The 14,543-nt window shown below is 59.8% G+C and overlaps 2 protein-coding genes across 10 annotated transcripts in view; one reads left to right on the plus strand and one right to left on the minus strand.

The window, feature by feature from the left end:
- Positions 1-1,851: 1,851 nt before the first annotated feature.
- On the plus strand, positions 1,852-9,023 carry LOC308652233 (tryptase alpha/beta-1-like; the record flags this gene model as incomplete). Of its 5 annotated transcripts, none has more annotated exons than XM_081300014.1 (6): positions 1,852-1,929; positions 2,109-2,169; positions 2,333-2,504; positions 2,627-2,892; positions 3,034-3,197; positions 5,454-5,654. In XM_081300014.1, 5 exons carry the CDS (start codon positions 2,109-2,111, stop codon positions 5,478-5,480), a joined length of 690 nt encoding a protein of 229 aa, XP_081156140.1. In that variant the 3' UTR covers positions 5,481-5,654. The 5 variants fall into 5 exon arrangements, with proteins under 5 accessions (XP_081156140.1, XP_081156141.1, XP_081156142.1 ...); XM_081300015.1 differs by having other exon boundaries at positions 5,363-5,484; XM_081300016.1 differs by lacking the exon at positions 5,454-5,654 and adding an exon at positions 8,787-9,023 and having other exon boundaries at positions 1,859-1,929.
- Positions 9,024-9,976: 953 nt separating this feature from the next.
- Positions 9,977-14,543, minus strand: part of CACNA1H (calcium voltage-gated channel subunit alpha1 H) — a 53,769-nt gene continuing 49,202 nt past the window's right edge. For 3 of the 5 annotated variants that reach the window (XM_081300009.1, XM_081300008.1, XM_081300007.1), the window contains 5 exons: positions 13,695-13,769; positions 13,069-13,190; positions 12,579-13,002; positions 12,294-12,454; positions 9,977-11,658 (listed from right to left, as the gene is read on the minus strand). In XM_081300009.1, coding sequence (XP_081156135.1) covers positions 10,615-11,658; positions 12,294-12,454; positions 12,579-13,002; positions 13,069-13,190; positions 13,695-13,769 — 1,826 coding nt within the window. In that variant the 3' untranslated portion in view covers positions 9,977-10,614. The remainder of the gene's footprint in view (positions 11,659-12,293; positions 12,455-12,578; positions 13,003-13,068; positions 13,191-13,694; positions 13,770-14,543) is intronic. The other 2 variants (XM_081300010.1, XM_081300011.1) reach the window with 2 other exon arrangements.

A 14,543-nucleotide genomic window follows, 5' to 3' on the forward strand; every position in this document is an offset into this window, starting at 1 on the left:
TAGTTTCATCAAATATGTAAAGTTGTGGCCATTTGCTCCTCAAACACCCCCGTATTTATCCCCTTTCTCTCCTCTGGCTTTCTGCCTCACATATTCTGCATCCTGGGTCTCTCTCGACTGCACGTCCCGAGGCAGTGTGGGTTTCTCACCCCTACTTGTCCTGCTGTCCTGTCCCCCTCACCCCACCTGGCTTTCTACCCATCTTGTCCCTTTGCATCTGCACTACCAGTTAGTTCTGTCAACAATCCCACCTCCAGTAGAACAGCCTCCCGCAGAGGAGAGATGAGGAGGATACATCCCCTCCCAGGGAATGGAGGTGGGGCTCGCAAGTTCAAGGTGTGGGGGAGAGTGACTGAGTGCCTCTCTGGGAGGGTGTCACTTCCAGTGACCCTAAGACCAGTGGCTGTCCTCCAGCAGAGGTCGATGCTTAGGGCCAGGGCAGCAGTCACTACTCACCCAACCTGGGCTCCCAGCAAATAGCCCAGAGGCTCCATCACCTCTAGCCCCTGATTGGCTCAGTGACAGCCAATCACAGGGACCTCACCGTCACAGCAATTGACTGGTCTACCTCTCAGGCCTGAGCCAATCGGAGCATCCCTTGGAGGACAAGGGTCCAGAGCCCCTGACTCAGTAGTGCCTGCAGCCCCTGCCCTCTGTGTGTCCAGCCACCCTGTCCTGGAGCCCCCTGTGGGCTCCTGTGGTTCCATCTTGCCAGCCCTTAACAGGGCTCGGGATTTTGTTAGAGAATGAATGGAAGCCAGGTCGCTGAGCAGGACAACCCCTGCTGGTTGCATGCTGACCCTGGGGTGTGCAGAGGGCAGGGTGGGGGCAGGGCCTGCACTGCCCTCTGCTGGGGGCCCAGAAGTTGCAATGAGGCAGAATAAGGGCTGGGGTCCTGGAATCCTAGGTGAGGAGGTAGCCCACCTGGGACCCCATGAGCAGCAGTGTGTCAGGAGGAGGGGCATAGGGACAGACAGGACAGTTATCATCCCTGGACTTGGCAGGGGGTGCAGGAGAGGTTTGGGGGAGGACTGCTGGCTGCAGGCCTCTTCTGCTATCCTGCTCTGACCACAAGCCATCCGATGTGCAGATAAAGTGCAGATGGCAGAGATAATGAGGTACCCTCCGGACACCAGAGCTGCACAGATAAGGCCAGAGACCACCCTGCGGGATTCTTCTGTGGAGCCAGTTTGATGGGGAGCATCAGAGCCCCTTCCTGACCCAGACTCATGGTGCTGGTGATGTGACCCTCCCTCAAGTTGAGTCTCTGATCCCATGGGATCAGGGAACTTGGGTGGGGTGAGAGTGAGAACTTGGGTGGGGTGAGGGGGTGAGTGTGCCATCCTGTGCATGGCTCCTTTGAGGGTGGCCCACAGACATGGACTTATGCCCTGCATTCATCTTGGGGAAGCATGTTGGGTAGGACAGCAATGGTCCCTGAATGCCACTGTTCCTGAGGCCTCCTAGGGAGTCCTCTGTGCCTGGGCAGGAGGGGACAAGAGCCCAGTCCTGACAGCTGGGAGGTGTTGCCATTCTGGTACTAGAGATCCAGCGGCTGAGAGATGGACTCTCAATTCCCAGTGCCCAGCCCATGGCACGGAACATTTGGGAGCCCCCATACACAGGGGGACCTGGCAGACCCTGAGCAGACTGGAGACCTCTCATCCCTATACTCCCACTGGGGCAGAGCCTGAGAAGCCAGCATCCCACCCTGGGGGTGGTTTTGTGGTTGCCTGTGCATCCCAACATTAAGGCCTGTGGACATCAGATGGACATCTTGGTGTGGGGGCATGTGTCACATGGTGGCCCTGGGTCTGAGTCATCTACTTCCTCCACATCTGGATTGGAGGTGGAGGGCCCTCTGACCCTAGCCTGGAAGGATAAATGGAGGGGAGCTGGCTGTGTAGAGGAGAATAGGGACTGGCCAGGGTGAGTGTCCCCCACTCAGAGCCCCTGACATCTGTGTGCCCCATCCCTGGATCCCTGAGACCCCAGACCCCTAGTCTGGACCAGTGCTCTGATCCACAAGGGCCCTGGCTCCATTCTGCTCCACGCTCTGCCTACCGGATCCGTCTGGGTTCACATTGCCCCCTCTTCACTCCTTCCAGATGGTGAATCTGCTGGTGCTGGCACTTCCCCTCCTGTCCAGCATGGTCCATGGGGCCCCTGGTGAGTCCTGCCCTAGGCCTGCCCTTTCCCTGCCCCCTGCCCCCTACTCCTGGCTGCACAGCCTGGGGCAGGTGGACTCTGAGAAGCCCAGCATTGTCCCAGGCAGGCGAGGGCTGATCCAGGGTGGGCTGCACCCTGGTGCTGAGGGTGCTCCCTGTCCCAGCCCCAGGCCCAGCTCTGGAGCGAGTGGGCATTGTGGGAGGACGGGAGGCCCCTGAGAGCAAGTGGCCCTGGCAAGTGAGCCTGAGATTCCACTTCGAATACTGGATGCATGTGTGTGGAGGCTCTCTCATCCACCCACAGTGGGTGCTGACTGCTGCTCACTGCGTGGGACCGTGAGTCTCCATGGGCCTGCGGGGTGGGGTGAGGGCCTGGTTCACCCTGTGGCCCCAGATGCTCTGGAGCCTCTGATGTTGGGGCCACTTTGGTCCACCTGAGCAGGACTCTCCTTTCCTAGACATATCAGAGGCCCAGAGTTCTACCGGGTACAGCTTCGGGAGCAGCACCTTTACTACCGAGACCAGCTGCTGCCCATCAGCAGGATCATCCCTCACCCCAACTACTATACTGCCCAGGACGGGGCGGACATTGCCCTCCTGGAGCTCGAGGATCCTGTGAACATCTCCAGCCATGTTCACCCCATCTCCCTGCCCCCTGTCTCGGAGACCTTCCCCTCGGGGACACCATGCTGGGTGACAGGCTGGGGCAATGTGCATGATGGCGGTGGGTGGTTGGACAACTGAGGGCTTGGGCAGGGGGGCACGAGACCACACCATGGTCCCAGCCTTGGGGGTTCCCTTTGTGGAACAGGGAAGGGCACTGATCGACCCCCTCCTGAGGCTGCTCCCTCTTCTTTCACCGCAGCGTCCCTCCCACCACCGTTTCCCCTGAAGCAGGTGAAAGTCCCGATTGTGGAAAACCACCTTTGTGACGCACAGTACCACACAGGGCTCTACACAGGGGACAGCGTTCGCATTGTCCGTGATGACATGCTGTGTGCTGGGAACAAAGGGCACGACTCCTGCCAGGTGGGCCCTTGTCCCCCGCACCCCCCACATGGGCCTTGCCCCAGGCACTGACTCTTATTCTCCCCAGGGTGACTCTGGAGGGCCCCTGGTCTGCAAGGTGAAGGGTGCCTGGCTGCAGGCGGGCGTGGTCAGTTGGGGTGAGGGCTGTGCTCATGCCAACCGGCCAGGCATCTACACCCGTCTTACCTACTACTTGGATTGGATCCACCGCTACGTCCCCAAGGCCCCCTGAGCCAGGTTGGCAGGGTTGCCACCCTGATCAGGCATCATCAATCCTCTCCTGCCTCAGCACACTGTTTCCTTCCCAGGTGGCATCACCCCACCTTCCCAATCCCCCTACCCCTGCCCTGTGGACCCCTCTACCTGCCTCCCAGCCTGTAGGTGGCAGATGCTAATTTTCCTGGCTGCTGTGTCTCATTAAAGCGCAGATAAAGCATCATGGTGGTCACTGTTTTTTTTTTTTTTTTTTTTTTTTTTTTTGGCTAAGGGCATCTCTAGGGAAGAAAGGGGTCCAGGTAGTGACTGGGTGCAGCGGCTGTAGCTATGGGGTCCCTGGCCCCGAGACTTGGTCTGTGTTCATGAGTAGGGCCTCCTCGCCAATGCCTGTCCCTAGGCCAGCTTCTCTTCCACACAAACTTGTTTCTTTTTTATTCTTTTTTCTAGGGGATTAAACTCAGGGGCACACTGACCCACATCCCCAGCCCTATTTTGCATTTTCATTAGAGACAGGGTCTCACTGAGTTGCTTAGGACCTCACTTTTGCTGAGGCTGGCTTTGAACTTGCAATCCTCCTGCCTCAGACTCAATTACAGGTGTGCGACACAGTGCCCTGCTCACAGGTTTGTTTCTGTGTGGTGTGGGAGGTAGAACAACGTGGGCAGCTGAAGGGAGCAAGGTAGAGGACAGAGAGCACCGGTGGCCAGGTGGAGAGAGTATGAGCAGCTGCAGAGCCCAGCCCCACCCACCTCTCCCCATCCTAACCCCCTGTCAGGTGCCTCTGTGTAGCTCCAGTGTTCTCTGGTCTGCTTGGAGCACCTCCAGGGCTTGCCCCTCCCTGAGTGCTGCCCCTGTGACAACTGAGTGCAGCAGGGGTCATTCCTTCTCCCTGCCATGCAGGGCCCTGCGTGGCAGCTGTGTCCAGCTGCTGCAGATGGGTTTTTGGGTTTCCGACTCCAGGCCCTCAGGACTGGGAGGCTGAGCTGTCCAGACATGCAAGGTGCCCAGCATCTGGCAGGTTTGGCGAGGGCAGTGGCTGGGCTCAGGGTGACTTCTCCTTCTGTTGGGGCTTCAGACGTGTTCATGGGCATAGCAACCCACCTGTGCTTCCTCATCCTTCCTTCCACCTTCTGTACACGCAGTGGCAGAAACCCTCCTTTGAGGTTTATTGTGTTTTTATGATTATGAAGGAGGGCAGTGGTTTCTTGCAAGGGGCCCTGCTCCACACCTGGGTCATGGTGGGGCTGTGAGCTCCATTGTGCCCCTCTAGGGTTGGGCTGGAGCCATGAGGGCTGTGCCTTCACCCTGGCCTTGCGCCCTTCCCTGTGGGACTCCTGTTCTGTGCTGCTGTCAGGCTGGGCTGCATTTCATCCGGTCTCCTGGATTAGGCTCCATAAGCTCCGGGTGATTCTTCCTGGCTCCTGGCCGGGCTGCAGGGTTCCTCAGATGTCCAATCCTGCCTTCTCTCCAGGCACACAGTATGTCGTGTGCAGACCGTGAGCTGGCCCCTTCCTCCAATAAACAGTGCACATATGAGAGCTGGTGGACAGATGGGCCCAGGTTTGCCTCCTGGAACCCTCTGTTTGGCACTGACCCTTTCCTTTGCTGGGGAGAGGCTCTGGCTTCTGACCCACTGTCCACATCGAGGTTTCAGGATAGACATGTCAGTTGGGTCCTTGGCGAGTGCTGTGGTTGCTCTCAGGCCCTGTGTGCATCGTTTATTTAGACATGCTCATGCTTGTAAATAAGACAGTACCCTCCTTAGGATGATTCTGAGAACTTCTGGGCAAGAAGAAACTATTGGGATAGGTGGTGGTACTGGGGATTGAACCTGGGGTGCTCTACCTCTGAGGTACCTCTCCAGATCTTTTTATTTTTATTTAAATTTTGAGTTAGGATCTCACAAAGTTGCTGAGGCTGGCCTTGATCTTGCATTCCTCTTTCCTCAGCCTCCCAAGGATCTGGGATTGTAGGTGTGCACCACTACCCTTGGCAGAGAAGATATTTTCTAAAGAAACATTTGCTTTCCTTTCCTTGCAGTCATCAAATACAAAGATGTTGGTTTAATCTGCAGAATCTCTGGAAATGATCTTTTTGGGGAAATGAATGGCCTGCCAGTTCCTCATCTGGACCCTCCTGCTTCTGTCCCTGCTCTGGTAGCCCCTCAGTCTCTTTAGGTATCAGAATCGTGAGGAAGGAAGTACTAACCCTCTTTAGTGTTCCTTTTGGTTTTAATTTTCAATGACAAACTTGATGTCTGCCTATCATAAAAACAAAAGACAAACCTGGAGATATTTTCCTCTCCACCACCACCCCACAGCCCATTTCTCTTGGGGTCACCACAGGTCGGGGGGGGGGTGACCTCCTGTGTTTCATACATCTTTCTGCAAGGTTGTTGGTTGTGCACAGTCGGGGAAAGGGACCAAGGTTCCGCAGGAAAGATGACATATGGGTGTGGGGCAGACCGAGAGAAGAGAGGGCAGGGTGGACTTACTCTTATCTAGCCCTGGATCCGAGCTCAGCCCAGCTCAGTCCAGCCACAGTTGACAGATAAAAGTGGGCGTTGGCCCTATCAGGGCTGCCAATCACTGGGCCAGGCCGAGGGGTGGGGACCCAGCCCCTGTCTTTACTATCTAGGGCTCCTCCCCAGGGACAGTGTCCAGATGGTCAGCTCACTGCAGACAGATGCAGCCCAATGATCTCCCCCCATCCTTGGCCAGGCTGCCCCCTCCCTGAACTCCTCTGTCAGATGAGAGGAAGCAGCACCTGTCACAGGGGTGCCAAGGGGACCAACGGGATGATTTGGGGTATCTTTCACAATAGCAGGCCTGGGATCCGGGGAGGTCAAGGGCTCTGCAGGCAGCAGCGTGAAGGGGAACGGGGTCCCCAAAGATGGAGCTGGGACAGGTGAGGGCCCTGAAGTCCCCTCCTGGGGGTCATGTCTCAGCGGATCTGGCTCCCTGAAGACCCTACACCCTACTCTCTCTGGGCAATGTGTGGCTGATGGGTCCTGGGTATGGCAGCCTGGGCTGGGCACACCTGGACCCCACCCTGTTTCCCTGTGCTGTGCTGACCAGGCAGGTCCCACTCCTTGTCCCAGCAGCCACCTCCTAGGTGTGGTTCATCTGAGGGAGGCTGCCCCCCCCCCCCAGCACACTCCCTTCCTCACCATCCCAGCTCAGACCCTTCCCATGCACCCTGAGCCTCAGCCAGGACCAGGTGCTGGCATGAGGGGTGCTGGGCCTGGACCTCGCACAGCCACAGCCTGCTGCACCATCAGACGACTGCCACCCTGCCTCGGTTTCCCCACTCCTAAGAGGAGTCCTGCTCTAGGGATCTTGGTGGGGCCCTCCAACCCCAGCCTGTGCATGGGGCTGGGGAGGGGGTGGGAAAGTTCCAGGCTGGGCCCGGGGCCCCTAATCAGCTCAGTCATCAGGCCCCAGCCAGACAGGAAGCCCTACTTGGACTGGGCAGCTAGGAGCTTTGCCCATCTGATCTGTGGTGGCGGCATGGAACCTGAGGACAGATGTGAGGACATCCTGGAGGGCAGGTTATCACGGAGTCCTGAGCTGTCTTCCCCAGGCTTCTGGGCCTCAGGAGGAGAACCCCAAAGGCTGGGCTCCCAGAGGCTCTCTGGGGAAGTGTGAGCTGCAGGATCCAGGGAGGGCTTCCTGGAGAAGGTGGCAAGGACCCAATCCACCGCCCAGGTTTGCAGGGATGCCCGGGTCCCATCCTGTCCCTGTGTGGTCTCTCTGTGTCACTGAGCTTGTTCCCTGGGGTAGTGTCCACATGGAGATACAGGAGCAGGTGGGGCCTTTGGTGTAGTCCTGTTCTCCTCCTCCTCACTCCCTGTCCAGGACACAGGTGTGTGGCTGTCCCCCACCAGCCTACAGGTCCAGGGCTCAGGGTCGACTATCCTGTCCCTGCAGTGGGCAGACACCACAGTCCTCAGACTCGTGGCCTCCTGCTGTGCCTGGTGTATGTCCCAGCCTAGGTGTGAGGATGGTGGCATTGCTAGGGGATGTCTGCATCTTGGCTGGGGTTGGTGGACCCAGTACTCTCTGGTCACCTGGGGCTGCTGTACTTGCCACCAAACACCACGAGCTAAAGCGTGGTCAGCTGGGGCGAGGCTGCGTTCATCCTTACCAGCCTGGGGCCTACAGCCACATTCCTATGTGAACGGGGTCCTCATCCCAGAATTAGGGGTCTAGGGGCCGGGAAGCCCAGCACTGTCCTGTCCCCACATGCCTGGTCCTGGGTGCGTGGAGAGCCAGCAGCCCCAGCAGGAAGTGTGGTGCTTCAGGAGGCTGAGCCCTTCCTCTCAGGTCCTGGTGTGCTCCTTGGCCATCAGGCCTGGGCCAGCGGTTACTAGGCAAGTTCCCCCTTGAGGGGCACTTTGTGAGACACAGCAGGCTGGGGCTGGGCAGTGACTCAGAGCTGGCCAGAGAGGGCCCCACATGCTGACCTCAGGGACTTAGCCTTTACCAACATCTGAGGGGAAAATTACGCAAGAACACTCTAACCACGATATAGCGCACAATTTGGGGGCATTTGGCACAGTCGCCAGTTAATGTGATGCCACCTCTCTCAGCCCTGCTTGGCCAACCATCCTTCCCTCCCTCCCCCAGCTGCCTGGGTCTTCCTATTTCCTATCATTCTGAGCCTCCCTTGATTCCTGGGGGTGCCTGCCCTGGTGCAGCCCCCTGTCACTCCAGGAAGCCCTGCTACAATGTGTGGATCATGGTACTTAGAAACCAGCACATGGGCCTCTGGGGTGTCATTTCTCCAGGGAGGGCCAAGCAGATGGGGAGCTGAAGTTGTAAGAGGGAGACCCCCAGGAAGATGGGAGGGGCAGTGGCAAAGTGGAAGTTGGCAGGACGCTGGCCTCTGGAGAACCAGCAGCAACCCCTTCTCTCTGGCTCAGGGTGTGGACAGTCTCAGGTTTTAGATACAGGAGACCAAATCGTGAGGGGCCATGCTGCCCAGGCCGGCATGAGGCCATGGTAGACCAGCCTCTGCTGTGGTGGGTGCTCACTGCTGCCCACAGCTTCTCTGGGTGTGTCCAGGGTGGGTGGGGGCAGTGGGAATGTCCAGGCCTGTGGGCACACTGGCAGTGCAGAGGACTCCTCTTGACCTTTGACTCACTTCTGAGCCTGGAACCTGTCCTCTTCAGCAACAAGGAGGACTATGGGCAGTAGGCAGTCCCAGGGCTCTGAGGCCTTTCTGGCCACCAGACTGGTACTGACTTTGGACATTTCCAGACCTTAGCCAACAGGAAGAAGCATCTGCATGTCTGTATACCTGGAGGGGGGGAGTGGCTCCCTCTCTCCCCACTGCTGAAATCTGCAATCTGTCCCTCTGGATATGTTCCAGCTCAGGTAGCAGGAGCCCAAGATGCCCTCAATTCTCCATACCTGAAGCTTGAGGGGATGAGCTGATCATGGATTCTGATTCGGACTAGACACTGACTTCTTGCCTCTGCAGCTGGCCGCCCTCAGCAGGGGTGCCACCACACCCATCCACCCCACCCTTCCAGATCCTTGAATTCATGTGACTACCAGGTCCACCTGGGAGAGCTGAAGACCTTTGTCTCCTAATGTCTCCACCATGAGGTGAATTGTCCTGTACTCCAACTCCCCTGGACCACCGGCGTCTAGCAGGGACATTGACTTGGTGTAACTGGTCCCCCTTGTGACCCTCTGCAGCCAGATCCTGCCTGCCTCCCTAAGGCCTCAGGCGACTTCCACCCTAGGTTGGGTGGTGACAGGCTGGGACCACATGCTGGAGGGAGGTGAGGAGCCCCCTGACATCCTCTGGACCCTGGCAGGAAGAGGGGAATTTGCTCACCAACCTTGGTGCATGTACCAAGGAACCAGCTGCTTGTGTGGGGGCTGGTGCTCCAGTCTCCCCGGAACCTGCCCCATCCCCAGAGCCTCTGTGGCCCCCATACAGCCTGTAGGAGGCATGGTGGACACAGAGATCTGCAGCCAGTCCTATCCCAGCATGGATAGCAGCAACATCAGGCCAGACATGCTGTGTGCTGGGGGCTGGCATACCCTGCCAGGTGGGCCTAGGGCACAGTGGAGGGCTTGGGGCCTGGAGTCCAGCAAAACTCCCCACCAACCACTACTGGACCTCACCTTGCTCTGCCCTCCAGGATGACTGGAGGCCTGCTGGCCTGCCAGGTAAATGGCACCTGGTTGGAGGCTGTTGTTGTCAGCTGGGGCGAGGCTGCGTCCATCCTTACCGGCCTGGGCCTACAGCCACATTCCCATGTGAATTCCTCACCCCAGAATTGGGGGCCTTGGGGCTGGGAAACCCAGGACTCCCCTCTCCTGGCTGGGCTCTTTCTGCTGGTCTTCCTGGTGCTGCTGCTGGCCTCCTGCGTCCTGGTGGCCAAGTGCTGGCTGCACAGAACCTGGCTCACCCCTCCCTGGTAGCTCCAGGCCTTGACTCTGACACAACAGGAAGTCTCTTAAATAAGTTAGTGTTTATTCTGCTTTGTTCCCGGCCCTCCCTTTTCCCTTAAGAAGCTGAGTTTTCTGTATCAGATTATTGCAACATTTAACCTGGATTTATAAAACAAAGGGAACAAAACAAAGAACTGAATCCCCAGGCCAAAAATCCTGGATGGACAGGGCCCCATGGGGAAGGGGCAAGTGTCTTATTGCGCAGCTTCTGTCTCCCTGGTGATGTGGCCATTCTCAGAGTCCCGGGGATGTTTCTGGAACACTCAGGGGACAGGGCAGGGAGTGACATGGGGACAGAGTGCACTGGGGGTGACAAAGGATGAAAGGACTCAGACTCTGAGCAAAGGTGGGGTTGGCTGCAGTGGCCTCAGGGTGTGAGGCTTCTGCTAGGGTGAGAGGTCCAAGCGTGTGTTCCCTCACAGTCACGTGGACTGCGAGGCTAGAGCTGTGGGGCCTCCATCAAGGAGCTGCCGGTCTTTCCCCTGTCCCCAGCACCTCAGGCAGTGGTGGCAAAACTCAGGAAAACTCCAGACTGAATCTGCACGGTGGAGGCTTGTGGGACCCAGAGGCTGCTCCCCACGCGTGAATGGGTGTCCACCCTTCTCTCTGCTCTTCCCAGGCCCCACCATCCACAGCAGGGGCGAGCTGGGGTCTGCTCACAGCCTGCTTGGGTGCCCCTCTGTGGGGTGCTCCCAGTCCCAGGATCAAAGCCCTGTGTGCACCAGCCCAAGCTACACAGATCCATCTGCACTGTCACCCAGGGCAGGGGTGGCTGGGAGCAACCCTGCTTTCTTTAGCGGGTTTTGGGGAACCGTGAGGTATAGTCCCTGGTCCTTCTGTGGGGCATCTCCGGAGGGCGAGGGTGGCTCTGTTTCATGGGGTTCTAGAGATGTTGTGGCCCCTGAGAAGGAAGCTGTGGGTTCTGGGGTCCCACTGTGGTCACTGTCCAGCAAAGGGTCTCCACTGGGGCCCCCCACATCCAGTGGCTCAAAGGCAAAGCTGGGCACAGTTAGATGCTCTGCTCGGCAGGCCTGGCCCCAACGCTCCGCCTTGGCTGCAGGGTCCCCTCCTGCACCTGGGCCCTCGGTGGGCTCCAGGCAGTCCCTGTGCAGGGCAGCCTCGCAGGATGGGGTCCTGCGCCGCAGGGTGCTGCTGCCACCTTCTGCTGCAGGGGGCCGGGTAGAGCTCTCGTCCTCCACTGGGGGGTCCACAGAAATGCAGGGGGGGCTCATCTTCTTCTTCCTGCGTGACCCCAGGGCTGGCTCGAGCTCAGGGACCCAGGCCTTGACCTCCCTTGGATCCAGGTGGCTGTCCCCGCTGCCCAGCTCCATGGAGGGCCACCTCTGCATGTCCACCCGGCCTGGCTTGTCTAGGAAACCCTGGGCGTCCACACTGCAGAACCTGCGTAGGTCCTGCGCGCTGCCTGCCACCCCTCGGGCCACAGGGGAGGTCACCGGGGAGGCTGCAAGGCTGTGAGTTGAGGCCAAGGGCCAGGGCTGGGCAGAGCTGGTGATGTGGCTGACCTCCTCGTCAGCTGGGTCTGAGGCAGCCTCGTCTCCACTAGGGGCCGGCAGCCGGCTGGAGATGCAGCGCTGTCCGAACATGTGCTTGCGGGTGCGAATGCTGGCAGGCCGTGGGGAGCAGGGTGGGGACCGTGGGGGGCCCCCCAGGGAGTCCTGCCTGGCTGGGCTCTTCTCAAAAGACTCTGTGGATTCCTGGGCACTGTCCCCACGGCCATCAGCCTGCTCTTCCAGCGACTCTCTGCGCATGGCCTCCTGCAGAGACACCAGTTCAAGATGAGGAATGGGACTTTGGCCAGCCAGATGAGGGGGCAGGGAGCTGCTGGTGTGAGCAGGGACTTGTGAGACTCTGAGGGACCGGAGCAGTCCATTGCAGCCATCAGTGGAGGGGAAGCCCTGGAGGCCTGAGCTCCCGAGGGCAGAGCCTGCACAGAGTCCAGGATGTGCTGAGGGGCACAGGGTGGGGCCCAGGCCTCACAGCCCATCTAGGCGCCAGGAGGATGGGATACCCTGAGAGCTCCCAAGCAGCAAGGGGTTCTCCTGCTGGCCACAGGAGCTAGGGAGAACAGGTAGGGGCTGTGGGTCAGGCTTGGCAGGCCAGGCACAGCTAGGACCCAGGAGCCGGCACTCTGCCACTGTGAGGGCCCAAGGCTATTGACTGAGGACGATTCTTGGGCCCTGTGACCAGCTCTGCAGTTATAAGCTGGGGTCTACTATTGTGCTACCATAAACCACCACCTGGCTTGACGCCCTGAGGTCTGCCAAGGGGGCAGATGGAACAATCTGAGCCTAAGGACATAGCACCCGCTCACCCTAGGCCTCAGCACCACCTATCAAAGGGAGAAGGAACCCCATGAAGCCCCCCAGGCCTGCGGGACGAGGGTCCCTACCTGTCTGCAGAGCAGCCGACCGAGGCTGGGGGAGTGGGGTGCACCATGGGGGGACAGGGTACACTGAGGGTCGCTGCCCCTGGCAGGTGGGGATGTGGCTGATGGGACCTGCAGGGAGGCAGAAGGCTCCAGGGGCGGCGAGTGAGCGGAGGTGACCAAGCCTGGGGCAGGGACGCAGCTGAACCAGGTGTCCTGTGCCCCAACCCCGCCATCCCCCACCCGCGACTTGCCAACCCCATCCTCCCTTCTGCCAGCCCCGTCCTCTTGGCCCACCAGGGGTCACACCTGAGGGGGTGCTGCCCGCGTAGGTCTCCATCCTGGCCTCCTGCAGGGGGTGGGGGTGGGGGGCCGTGGCGGGTGCCACGGGCCGGAACATGCAGCTGTCGTTGGGCAGTGAGAGTGTCCTAGACACAGACACCTTGCGCACGGCCAAGAGGGTGGGGCCATCTGGGCCTGTGTCTGGGCTTTCTGGGGGTGAGGGATGGGCGGGGGGCCCCTGCGACATCTCCAGCTCCAGCTCGGCATCCATCTCGGCGTCCTCGCGGGCCTCCTTGTTGCTCTCCTCCAGGTGCTTCATGAGCACGGCCACCACCACATTGACCAGCACGAACTGGGCCACCAGCACGAAGGTGACAAAGTACAGGGGCGACAGTGCGGGCAGGTAGCCTAGGCAGTGCTTGTCCTCACGCGCACACTCCCGCAGTGTGTCCTGCGGAGGCAGCCAGTCACTGCGCTGTCCCTGGCCACCCGGGCCCGAGGGCAGCCCCTGCCTTACCTTCATGATCCCATTCCAGTTGTCCCCGGTGGACACACGGAACAGTGTGAGGAAGGCCATGCCGAAGTTGGCAAAGGTGGCGTGCCTGCTCAGGCCCTCGCAGGGGTTGTCCTCAGTGCACTCTGTCAGGGGGCACCCTGCCCATCAGCATGGAAGCCTCCACCACAGCCTCCCAGCACTGGCAGGACAGCTAGTGCAGGCTCAGCAGGGACGGGGCTGATCTGGAGGGTCCCCACTTGCCCTGGCTCGGATTGGACAGATCTCTGGACTGGGTCAGAGTCTTAAGTGACAATCCAGAGGACACACTGCTAGCACCTGCTTCCTGGCGGCCACAGGGGGTCAGCAGGTTGGTGTGTGCTAAGGCCCAAGTACAGCCCTGCCTGGGGCCACCTCTGGAGGACAGAGTGAGCCACCAGTGCACGTGCTCTAGTGCTGACCTCACGGGGTAAAGGCCCAAGGGGCCAGTGGGAGAGGGGGGAAGGACTCCAGGGGTCTGTGGCCTGCCTGGGTTGGGGCTAGGGTCCTGAGCCAGCTGCAAGCCTGTGTGGGTGGAGGAAGAGGGAGCCTTCCTGACCCCCTGGGACTGATGGTGCCCAGCAGGGAGTAGGTGGCGTGGCCACACTCACCTAGCCTCCCAAACAGCTCCACTCCCAGGGCAGCATAGATAAAAAACAGGAGCATGAAAAGAAGGCCAAGGTTCCCTACCTACACGAGAGAGAAGCAGAACAAGGTCAGCCCTCGGCCCAGCCCGTGGACCTGCTCCCGCACTTGGCCCAGGCAAGGTGGGGTGAGGGCTCAGACAGGGCCTGGACCTGTCCTGAGCTCTGTGACCCTCCTGGCCCTAGAGTCTCCTGGACCTCCCATTCTGGCCCCAGGTCCAGGGCCCCTCCTGAGCTGGCCTGACCTTTCCCTGTCCCCCAGTCTCTAACCCTCCATAGCTCATGCCCACCCTGCTTGCCCAACTGTCCACCCCTGAGCCGCTGCCCTGGGGCTGTCCACCCTCTTCCTAGCATGTGCTCTTCCTGAGGCCCAGAGGGTGTTGCTGAGGGCTCTTGTTTGCACTGTGCAGGGGCCACTTTTGCCTTGGGGTCCCCATGGCAGGGCCCTGGGCCAAGGCTCAGTGGACAGGAGTGCCACCAGAGGCCTTGTCCCTGCCTCCCTGGAGCATCTGTGCAGCCCCGCAGCTTCTGAACAGCTGGCACCTCAGCACCTGCTCCAGTACCCTACAAGGCTGGGTGTGGCCAGGCCTGGACCTCCCTCCTGTCCCCATGGGTGGCTGGGCAGAGGGTGGAGCACCAACCAGCACTTGGGAATGTCACTCAGATGGGGTGAAACATGCTGCTAATGGGGGTGGAGGGCTGGTGGGGCAGGTGGTTGGGCACAGGTGGGGAGGTGGCTGGAAAAAGCATGGGGAGACAGGGGAGTGGGTGGCTGCTGGCGTTGGGTGAGGAGGCAGGCAACTGGGCACTAGATCA

The sequence above is a fragment of the Spermophilus citellus genome (genome assembly GCF_964194105.1).
Source record: "Spermophilus citellus genome assembly, chromosome: 6".
Classification (NCBI taxonomy): Eukaryota; Metazoa; Chordata; class Mammalia; order Rodentia; family Sciuridae; genus Spermophilus; species Spermophilus citellus.